The sequence below is a fragment of the Aptenodytes forsteri genome, unplaced genomic scaffold (assembly GCF_000699145.1).
Source record: "Aptenodytes forsteri isolate BGI_AS27 unplaced genomic scaffold, ASM69914v1 Scaffold55, whole genome shotgun sequence".
Classification (NCBI taxonomy): Eukaryota; Metazoa; Chordata; class Aves; order Sphenisciformes; family Spheniscidae; genus Aptenodytes; species Aptenodytes forsteri.
The window spans coordinates 8,449,885-8,461,494 of NW_008796063.1; the positions used below are offsets into that span (position 1 = coordinate 8,449,885).

General features: G+C 49.5%; 1 protein-coding gene across 2 annotated transcripts in view; it reads right to left on the minus strand.

Annotated features, from left to right (window-relative positions):
- Positions 1 to 362: 362 nt before the first annotated feature.
- The window catches only part of RNF216 (ring finger protein 216), a 65,115-nt gene continuing 53,867 nt past the window's right edge, over positions 363 to 11,610 (minus strand). For both annotated transcript variants that reach the window (XM_009286417.2, XM_009286418.2), the window contains 3 exons: positions 10,089 to 10,311; positions 1,458 to 1,527; positions 363 to 788 (listed from right to left, as the gene is read on the minus strand). In XM_009286417.2, the coding sequence (XP_009284692.1) occupies positions 469 to 788; positions 1,458 to 1,527; positions 10,089 to 10,311 (613 nt within the window). In that variant the 3' untranslated portion in view covers positions 363 to 468. The remainder of the gene's footprint in view (positions 789 to 1,457; positions 1,528 to 10,088; positions 10,312 to 11,610) is intronic.

Here is an 11,610-nt window from a genome sequence, read left to right on the forward strand (position 1 = left end):
CTAGGGCAGCTGACTCCTGTTATCTTGTTCCTGAAGGTCTTACTCAGATGCCAAGTCCCTCCTCCCTTCCCCCAAGAGTCACTTGACTGTGCGGCAGCTGCTCTGGCCAGCAGGAAGGTAGGATTTTTTGGAAAGTCCCCGAGGAAAGGCTGCATCCCTGCGCTCCACAAAGTCTCACTTTCCCCTCCCAACAGCTGCCTGAACAGGCTTTGTCAAATGAAAGTATCTGGATGCCCACCATCGGAAGAGACCCCTTGGAAATGCAGCACCAAGCCCTGTTGCAGCACAGGTTGAAATGTTTGATTGCAAAGGTTCAGAGAAGCTCTAGAGAGGGATGCAGTGCAGGTGCGCGTGAGCAGCTGGCTAACCGAGAGGGGCTGGAGCAGGAGGGGGGGCGGGGGGGGGGGTGACGTTACTGGGGTGGCGTTGCCCTGCAGTGACTCTACGCCAAGTGCTGTTTGCACCAGGTCAGAACCGGTGTCGAGGTTGAGGGCCAAAGTGCATAGGCAAGTTGTGCTCCAGCTGAACATTGATCTGGGGAAAATCATAGTTCACCCTCATGTTAGGCAATGGGGGGACGTAGGGGGCAGGGATAGGGCCGATGTTGAGGGGGATGTTATTGTACATGGGACGGACAGGAGGGAGCGGGAAGGGAGGGTGCACGAAGGGGTAAGGGGGCATCCGGGGCTGATGGAGGTTCTGAGGAACAGGTCTGGGGATGACTTCAATTCTCTGGATTTTCTCCATGGGCTTTTCCGCAGGAGGGCCGATCCGCTTGAAGCTGTTCTCTGCAGAGGGAGGAGAGAAAAGAACCGGTCATCCCACAAACGAAAACTCACCAAGCTCGGTCCATCGTCTTACATTTGCAATCGGCATCCTCCATCCCCAGCATCTTCCTTAAGCATGCTCTCTACACCATCACTGCTTGCTCCTTCCGCGCTCCAGGCACCGTGGAGCACAGCGCTAGCTTTCCGGGTCGGCTCCTTTCATCAATACCACACCACAAAGGGGGAACACCTCCTTTTGCAGGGACGGGGGAGGGGGGGGCAGCCCCTTGCTGCCTGTGCCCCCCACCACAGAGCACAGAGGTTATGCTGCCCTTCAGCTACTTTGCCAAGCGGAGAGGAGACAGGTCTGTGCATCCACGACGCCCGTCACCAAGCGAGAGCTGGACACAAGCCTTTTGCCTCCCCACGGTCCCAGCTAAAGCCTGCAGGCAACAGCACTTTACAGCTAGACCGGTTCCCAGGAGGAACAGCGTGATGGCTTGCACTCCTCTCTGGAGCAAGATTTGGGTGATGCGTGGTGCAGCACAGCAATGCACGGAGAAGCCTGAAAACAGCCAGGCCATGGGAAAAATCCAGTGAAGATCCAGAGGCTTGTCAGTAGCTGGGAACCCTATGCTCTCCTGTCGTCCTCAGTCTGATCTCAAAGCACAGGTAAAGACTGAGACTTACCTCCATTTTTCTTCCTCTGCTCCTCTTCAGCCTCTTTCTGAATCTCCTGGATTATCTTCTCATCATCTTCCTAGAAATCACAGGGGTGTCAAGAGTCAGTGGGCTAATTCCTGCTGCAGCAACCTTCTATTCTCTCAATGCTGCTTTTCTTTTCAGCCCATATTTGCTTGGGAATAAAAAGGTAAATTCGGCTGACTTGTCCTCATTTGGGGTTGACCCAGGTTTAGTCAAAAGCAAGGCTGCGATGGGGGACTGCAGCACAAGTAACTTGCACAGAGCCAAGCCTACTCTATGGAGTATGACTAAGAGGTTTATATCAGCTTTCCAGGGAGATCAGTGCTAAAATTCATTGACTTGATGGAAACCAGAGAGCTGCAACTCAGCTACGCCCGTCTGAAGAGTTGCTGGAGAGCTGTTAATCTTTTAAATGGCAATAGGCTATTAAATATTTACATTATGCTAGCACTTCTAGAGTTTTTGGCCCAACAGCTGGAATTAACACAACTTAAATCCTGGCTCTAGTAGCTAAACGGTGCTGTGACGAGGCCATTTAGAACTTATCTGTAACTCTGAGGAGGGCATAAATCACAATATGTTTCTTTAATGTCTATCTAGGAGTTATAGCAAGAATATTCAGACCCGCTTGCTCAACAAGAACACAAGGGCAGGCCAGAAATGGAAAGCGTCCTGCCTCTCACCATCATCAGTTTTCTCAACCCAAAGTAGCAGCAGTGAGACCAAACAACGCAGTGAAGCCTCAGGTGGTTGCAGGTATCCAGAGAGACGGCATCTACACCACCTTTCATTAGATCAAGGGAGCATGATGGACAAAGTCCTGGAAGAAGCCTGTGCAACTCCTGAGCTAGGAGAGGCTTGCCCGGAGGGACGGTCACAGGCACCGACAGCCATAGGGTCCAGGCAGCTCTCAGGCTTTACACAAGGCCGTGCTAGCGTTGGCATGAAACCAGAGAATCACCCCAATTCAAGCTTTCGGCATCAGCTGCCCGCTCCCAAGAACGGCTGTGAAAAATGAGTTTCTCCGCTGCACCACAGCATGCAACAGCTATCAGGGTAACAAAAGATCACACCGAACAACTAAAGAGACAACTGCCTTTCAGTGCCAGGCAGCAGATGCTTCCGCTGGCCATTTGTGCAGCGACGGCAACAGAGGTCCTCCTGGTCTCTGCAGGGCTGCCTCTGCTGCTGCTTCATGTCCGTTGGGATGAAACACTACCTGGCACTTTCAGAAAACAAATGAGAATAGCTAAGCCTCCTGGACAGCGCTTGTACTCTTGACGTTAGTTATTAGGGAAGAAGGCCAAGAACAGGAGCTGTTGGATGACACACGCCACCTGCATCAGGCATCAGCCCCTCTGGGTCTACCTGCATACAAAGGAGCATTTGGTTTGCTTTGCAAGCGCTAACGGTGGAGCAGGGGGGAAACCCCAAGCCCCCACGTACCCCACAACGTGCAAGACTGCTTTGTTTAATTCATCCTAATTCCAGTACTGCCAAACCCCATATATTTCTTCCTGAACACTCTTAACGTGGAAAATATCCTCTATTTTGAAGAGTGCTCTGGGACTAAATTCGAAATATGCTTCACGTGTGCAGCTACACTGAAATTATTTTAAGTCTAGCCAGCTTCCCAATTCCAATCTCACGGTCCTGCACATGTCTAGCAGCAACGCCTGGGAAGCTTGCTAAAATGTCCCCTCCTCCTGCCACCAGATAAGGTTTCCCTGGGAGACTGAAGTTATCTTAATCTGCAGAAAGCCATCAAACTCAATACTTCCCTCCCTTTTATTATTCTCTGAGTCAGTGGTTAAAATTAAGACTTTCCAGGACAAGCCTTTTTGTTTTCCAAGCAGGCTGCTTCCATGGACTGTTAATTACAGCCTATCCATCTCCATAAAAACTGCTGAAGAATGGCTCTTCTGAGCCTATACAGAACTTCTAATTACCCCCCAAAGTATCAGATTGCGACGGTCCCCGGCTGGAAAACCACCTGGGCATGCTCCGCAACAGGCAACCAAACATCCTCCGCTCCTTTGCTGCCCCAAGCAGTGCTCTCAAGGGGTGGCCCGAAAGCTTCAAGATTTCAATTTTTTTTCCTTCCCAGAATATTTTTTTGCAGTGCTGTTGGAAAATGGGGATAGCCACCTCTCCCATCTTATGGCTGCTTACTGGAAAAGATGCTCCTGAAGGGGTTTTTTTAGTTATATGACAAGTAAGAAACATATTTTAAGCTCAACTGAACAAGATCACCCTATCTCCTTCGCTCACACAAAGGCGTAAACCTCGCCTTAAAGCCTAGAAACACGCAGAAGTCCCTTCTAACTGAAAAAAAGCTTTTACTTTAGTCTAAGCCTGTGATTAACCCTCTGAAACAGTGCTTTCCAGGGTCACCACCGTCCCGCCACCACCACCCGTGATGCTGCAGCTCCTGCAAACCCTGCTGTTGATACCGGTCAGAACTGCCGAAGTCCGGGGAATCGGACACGTCAACAACGCAACTTTACAAGATCCTCCTGCAGCGAGGGCTGCTCGACCCCCGCGGTTTAAACTGCGGCTGACCTCCACACTAATGACGGATCGACAAAGCCATCTGCCCCCAGGGCTGGCGAGCCAGCTGCACGCACACCCAAGGTGATGCTGGCTTCAATTACCGCAGCTCCCAGAGCACCGGGGAAATGCGTAACAGCAAACCCCATCTGCCAGGTCTCCAAAATGACATCTATCTCGCTAGGACAACATAAACCACATCACCTCAAATGCAACGGCCAGAGATCCCTACTCAACCCCATCCCCTCTTGGCCTTCAAGAGGGGGGCAAACCTTGCAGCACACCCTGGATGCAAAAAAATGCCAAGAGCAGACCCAGATCGGGATGACGAGTTCCCGACTAGCTCCGCGACTGCAAACCGCAGCAGCAGCAGCATAACAAACCACATCGCCAAGAACAGAAGTTACCAGCTTTGTTGCTCCTCTGCTGATAACCTTCCAATGCGAGAATACAGTTTTAAGAAGTATTTATACTTAATCCCACATACCAAGCCTTGGCTTAAAATTTTTTTTTGCATGAGTATTTCTGAAAAACTGGTATCCATTAATGTAGAAAGAATAAAAATACACTACACAATATGTACCTTCCTACTTAAGGAGCTGACATTAAATTTGGCGAGTGATGAACACACAGCACAGTTCAATACCTGCAGTATTTGGGAAAGATCCACATCCCAGCTGGAACAAAAAAAAATTGATGATATGTGCACAGCAAGATAATTTTAGGATATTGGATATTTGTGAAGGAAAGCCGATGCCGCAAGTTCTGGCTATTACTTATTGCCTCGGCGCAGGTCAGAATTAAAAAAAAAAACCAACAAGTCTCAGTGCTGCAAATATTCACCACGTACAGCAGTGATTTTTGCAAAACACCACTAATTCTTTGAGAAGCAAAGGCTGGTTTTTTGATTCCACAGTAATTGGAGAGAGGGGGTCGATCTGATTCATCTAGGGGTAAAGCATCCACACCAAAAAATTAAGTTTTCATTAGCGCACTTATGGCTGGCTGTTGTGGTAACGTCACATGGGGCGGAGGCTGCAGTACAATTTCAAAAGCCTCTTGCATCCGTTTTCCTGAGCAGGTTCAAGTCCCTTAATAAAGGATTAGATTATAATTTTAATAGCCTGTTCACAGGCTGTGTGGATTGAAGGGATTTATCTTGTCAAGTTAACAGTCATCTTCCTGTCAGCTGCCTTGCCTACAGCAAGAAGGAAGGGGGGGGGGGGGGGGGGGGGGGAGGGAGAAAAAAGCAAAAAGCAACCACCCCAAACCCTGGGGGAGTCTCAGCACTGGCCAGCCCGCATGTTTTTTGAGCAAGGACGTAACTTGGCTCTCCTCCTGAGAGAGAAAATGCAGGGCAATGCTATAGCGCGGCCCTTCCCCGTGCTCCGTTGCACCACGCGAGAAGGGAGGTGGCCGAGAGAAAAATGCAAAGGATCTACGAGGTGTATTCACCCTTTCTCGTCTGCAAACACTGCAAAAAGGAAACGTGGTTATTAATAGCAGCTGCATTTTTAAGTGGCAAAACAGGACCGAGCTTTGCCCCAAACCCGACAGCAGGATGCTCTTTGGGGGAACCATCCCCAGTCCTGTAGCCTAAAAAAAAAATAAAAATAAAAACGTCCGTCCCTGGCCAGTCTGAGAGCCTGCCCTTGCGATTCCCCACCTGCAAAAGGATCTCGGCATGGAGGAGGCTTTTCCTTTCAGCCCTCTCCCATTGAATCCAGGGAATGCAGCGAGCACGGAGCCAATCACAGCAGAAAGGATGGATTAACTAAAGAGCTGGGCTGGGTTGCTAAGAGAGGCACCTTTTCATGGCAGGGAGGCCCGTTTCAACAATGCTGGTACAGAGAAGCCGCGTCCAGCATCCGTGCGGGGCCCTGCACGCACGCAGAAAGAGCCGCCGGAGAAACACACAGCCCGTCGGGAACAAGAAAATACAGCAGCAAAGGAGGTAAAAGCTCTGCAAGCCACAGAGAGACAACCTCCCCCCAAATAAAACCTCCTCTGTCCAGAACAAAAGCGCCACCGATGAAGCTCTTGAAAGCTCTGTTTTTATCTACTGCGCTTCTCGTTATCTTTAATTATTATGTGTCACGGGAAAGCGGCTGCCCACCTGAAAGAGGGAAAACAAGAGACCTGGTAACTATTTCTGGGCTGCGCAACCCCTCCCCTGTCTTTAGAAAGTGCCTTCACCACCACCGCCTCCCCCCTTCTGGCTTTTTACTGCTTTCTTTTTCCACGTACGTGTGGCCGCAGCCGTTACTAATAAACTTGAAATGATTTTTCATGACGGAGGCTTCCAAAGGACTAAGGGGTTTTGTTTCAAATCATTCCCAGATCGGCTGCGGAGAGCCTGAGCAAGAACAGGCATCGGCTGTCTCCGGCGTGTTCCTCCATGCAGCAGGAAGCAGGGGATAAAAGCAGGCTGTGTTGTAACTGGAACAGGGCATCCGCAGCGCTGCAGGAAAAGGGGGGCCAGGACGGGGACGAAGCACACGCTGGCGTCTGAGAAATGCAGTTATTTTAGCAACAGGCATTCCATATTGATGGCTTTCTGTGAATTCCGCCGATTAACCGTATGCTTATGATTAAGGCAGTTTAAAGCACGTTTTAAAAAAAAAACAACAACCCACCGCTGCCCTAAATTTAGGGGTGCTTCCCCCCTCCCCAAATCCTAAAGGCAGCGCTGTGTACTTCATGCATTTCTTTAATGCATTTGAAGTTTTACAGAGTCTTCACTCAACATCTTCTGTTTTATAACGCTAGAAGGAGGGATAATTGCAAACACCTTCTAATGATTAGCCTTCTGCTTTGAACTTTAATGGTGGGCTTTTGGGAGTGTTTTAAACATTTACTGAAAACATCTTAAAACTTTAAAGCCAAAAACGCCGCTATGCAATATTACTGATAGTCCAAAGATGAGTAATAAATTAAAAATAATACATACAAGAGCAGAACCTGGTTTACCAAAACAGTCAGAATGCCCTAGTCAAGTTGCATCACGAGATTTGTACAAACCGGCTAAAATGCACACATCAGCCTCAGGTTTGCTACAGATATTTAGAAATCAGGGAAAAAAACAGCCCCCGAGTCCCAGAGCCTGCTGTTTGCAGGGCCAGTTCTCACCGCTCCTTCCTGCGCTTTGTCTCTGGCAATATTGCATCAGCCCCTCCTGCAGCCAGCAACGTCTCAGTGAGCCGAGCCAAAGCTGGGACAGGCTGCAGAATAGGCACACGAGGACTTTTGGCCAAGCAGCTTTACTGACAAGAGCTCCTGGCCCGCGTTCATATCCTACAGGGGTGCAGGGCACTGATTAGCTGTAGAAGAAATGCAGCGATTAAGTGATTACTGCCTGCCACCCTGGAAGCTGCTGACCGCAGCCCGATTGCAGCTTGTCTCTGAGCCAGCAAATATTGCACCAATACTTTTAAATCAGATTCAAGTCTGATTACAGCAGAGGAATAAGATTCTAACTAACCTTTTATTATGGCAAATTTTGAAGCGTCTGCTTTACTCTCTCAAGATCATTTGAGACAAAGACTAACAGATGCTGCAGCTCCTAGAGGACTGTCTTTAATTTGTTTTTAACCCAAGCTAATGAATAGGTTTACTTATACTTTCGCAAGAATCATTTCGGACTCAGAAAACGTTAAACATTTGGAAAAGAACAAAGGTTCCTCGTTTTAAAGAAACCTGAATTTTGCTGTAAATAATGGGGAGTTAGACCCAAAACAGGTCCTTCACAAAGATATGAAATCATCCAGGTCTGACAGAAAGCTGAAGTCCATGTCCGTGAAACACAAATGGACAAGACCATGGTACTGTGACCACGCCACCGGTCTGCACAAGACCATGGTACTGTGACCATGCCACCGGTCTGCACAAGACCATGGTACTGTGACCATGCCACCGGTCTGCTGCGAAGACTGTTCTAGTTGAGGCTGTATATGAATGCATCAGAAATCAGAACAAAAACCATCCTGTCACCCTCTATAAGCCAAGCTTTGGTGCCACACGTGTGCCCTCCCCATTTTGCAGCAAAGCCTAATCCAGGGAGAGGAGCACCAGCTCCTAAGCGATGGGCTGCTAATTCCACAGGGGACGAGATGACCTGGTCTTGTCTTCTCAGTACTCGCACGCAGGCAGAGCACGGCTGCAAACACGCGCAAGCCCACAACTTCCCATAGGCGCAGCACCAGCCGTCTACTGACTTCAACAGAATAAAAGAAATTGAGTCAAAAGAGGAAAGGGAGGAGCTGAGAAAGGCACAAGAAGATGCCAGTGCAGCACCCGGCAGAGCCGGCATGAGGTAATCCCTTGGACAGACATCGTCCCCGACAAAGGACAAGACACTACTGATACAATGGCCTTTTGTTCTTTCGTATCCCTACGGCAAGATTCAAATTCGCTCCCGCTCTTCACACCTACCACGTTAACTCCTGTTTACGTCCCATACAAGAGCACAGATCACCCAGGTGGGTCTGGGTTAACGCCACTAAGCCCCTTACGAAGGGGGACAATGCGCACAGGTATCTGTCATTTCAGTCTTAGAAGCCAACAATTGAGTTTCACGTTATTCTTTGCACCACAGTGAGGACAGTCACCCAACTTCGCCTCCCCAGCCCACCAGTGCGCCGTCATCCAAAAAAAAAAAAACAAAAAAAAAGCAGCAGGCAGTGCCAGCCCTTTGCTGACGGTGGGAAATTTTTCTTTGCCACAATATTGGTTAATTAGAGAGCTGGAAAGTGCCTGGTGACAGTGTCCTCTTTGTGCTGCTTATTTATTTATTTATTTTAAAGTACAGTACGAGCTTTTTGAGAGGCCTCATGTTTTCTCTGGCTCTGAAGAAATGCCATCACCCAGCACAATCAGCAGCCTGACGGGAACAAAGGACACTAGCGCTGTTGAACCCTGCATCGCATCCTGGTGGAAACTGGGGAGGAGTGGGACAGGAATCCAGGGAGCGCATAACCAGGTGTCGGAAACTCTACAGGGGTGCCCAGAAGGAGGTGTCTGTGTTCAGTTTAACACCTCGCATTGATAGGATAACGCAGGGAATAAAAGCAGGCAAGCAGAGGACTAGGAAGTTTACGCCGGTTGGGACCCCGCTGGGAGATCCCCAGGAGCCCGCAGGTAGAAGGGAGAGATTTAGAGTGTCTTTTCCTTTGCTCCGTGCAGGCGCAGGATTGTGCACATCCCCTGCAGAAAGAGGGGCTGGTAGCAGCCTCTGGCAAGCTGCAGCAGCCCGAGACAAAGAGGTGTTGGGACAAACAAAGCTCAGGCAAGCCCTGGGAAGGCAGATCCACGTTCACATTGCTCTACTGCTTTGCTGAAATCAGGGAATTCAACTCCTGCTCCTACCTACAAGCCTTCTGGATTTCTGGTATCAAAGACCTCTATTTACAGAGATGCTGCACTAAGTTTGCCCACGCTTGTCACAGCTACAAGCTGTATTAAGTTACTACAGCTTCCCTTACAGCTCAGTCCATGCCTCAGTTCTCCCTTTGCAGCTGTTGATAACCGCCGTGAGAACGGACCCCACTGTAACTTTGGACCGTTGGCTTGCAGGCAGTTTTCTCTATCTCTGCGAAGGGACTCGCAGAGCGAGCAGATGATCCGGGCACCAAAGAGACGTGACTCCCCTTGCCTCCAGACGCAAAGCTGTACCAAACTGCAACTCAGCTGCAAAACTAGGAACGAGTCCCAGTAATCCCAGTGCTGGCTGCTGCGCCTGGTGCCAGCACATGTTCCCCACCAGCTCCTTCCACAAGCCCCACTCCCCAGAACAACGCTCAGAGCACTTCCAACCAAAGCCCTCGTCTAACAGGAGCTGTTTTTCCCTAAAGCAACACCAGTTCCTTCCAAGTTGCGGTCAGATGTGACTCTGTGCTGATGTAGGCTTCCAGTGTGTTTTTTAGCTGCCTTGGGAAAGGAAAAAAGCTGTGCTGTCTAAAACCAGCCGTTTTCCTCTGGTGGAAGGCATGTATTTCAACGCGCTGGCATGGAACGGTAATTGAAATACATCAGGGTGTGAATCATTCACAAGAGTCCTTCGTTACTTACTGTGGGATCTGTCCAGAGAGAGCACTTTGCACAGTCCTGGCAGGGAGCCCCGGGCGACCGGGGGTGTTGGCAGAAGTGGTCGTACCCGTTAATGGCAGCCCGGCAGAGGTAGCACATCTGAGCACCGCAACGGCAGGACATGCGGTTGCAACCCTCCGATTTAATTAGGCCAGTCCCACACTTGTGGCATTTTCTAATTCGGGCGGCTGTCATTTTCTCCTCTCTGCAACGCAAGAGGAGGGAGAAGAATTAGAGAAGGGGTGTTTGCAGTCACCAGCCTGCGGCAAAATTACTGTTACGCTATCCCAGCAATGCTTTAAACCCCCCTTTCCCCAGCGCACCTCACCCCCTCCTCTTTCCTCCTACGCCATCCCCACGGTCCACCGCTGTTCCAAGGAGGTCTGGGCTCAGCTCCACTTGGAGCCAACCCATGACAACTCAAGAACAAATTAAGTGAAAGAAAGTCAATCACTGGCTGCATGCTGCAGACCCAATCCTGGTTTCCATGCAAGCCAGAACGCCGCAGCAGCAGTCTCGGGCTTGGGAGGAATTTAAGCCGTCAGTTGAAGGGCCAAAGGGCACGTGGGTGCTTGACTTGGCTGCGGAGAAATACAGCCCGGGGAGATAAAGTTCAGGAAAAGAAAACCCTTGGCTGTCATCTGCTAGCTAGTTTTATGTTTGCCTGTTGCTCTGGCTACAAAGTTGCCACGACCATAGATATTTTTTTTTAACCCTGGCTGCTACGCTCCAGATTTATTTGGTTTTTGTTAAAGTTAAATCAGTAACTGAAAAATAATCACATCTTTCTCCACAGAGACTGGGCTTTCCCCCTTTCTCTTAAGATTCCCTACATACATTTTCCAGAGGTTATTGCTTTAGGTTCAAGAGACGGGTTTTACTCTAACGGAGCACAAATGGGAATGCAGGACAAAGCACAGCCCCTGTCCCCAAGAGACACCCTGGCAGTGACACGCGCTCCAGTGCAAAGGCTCAGCTCGTGGCGATACTATTTTGGCAGAGAAATGGAGGAAAGCCTCGGTCATTTAATTAAAAGACTTAAGAATATAAGTTGTCATCCTAAGGGCCAATTTTCTGACCGCTGGAGATCACTTTACAATTTAATTCACAACCTAGAAGTGAAATCTGATGACAGAAGAGTAAAGAGACTGTGTTTTCATTGAGGGAAGCACAGTTCTCTGGCTGTGCTGACCTGACAGTGGGGAATGATGTTCCTTAGCCAGGCATCTCCACCCAGCTCCTTTAGTGGACCTGCAAAGCCAACATGTGTTTGGGAGATGACAGGGAGGTATTTTTGAGGAGGATCACAGCAGCAAACCAGGCTACAGCACAGCCCCACAAACCGCTCCGTCAGCACAACCGCAGGAGCAGGGAATGGCGAGGTGGGAACTTGAGCTGTCTTGCAGCTACCCAAAGCTCCCATGCAGTTCCACCTGGTACGACCTGCACCCAGGCATCTGGAGATACGCCAAGAATAGAGAGGGGGGGGGAAAAAAAAAAACAA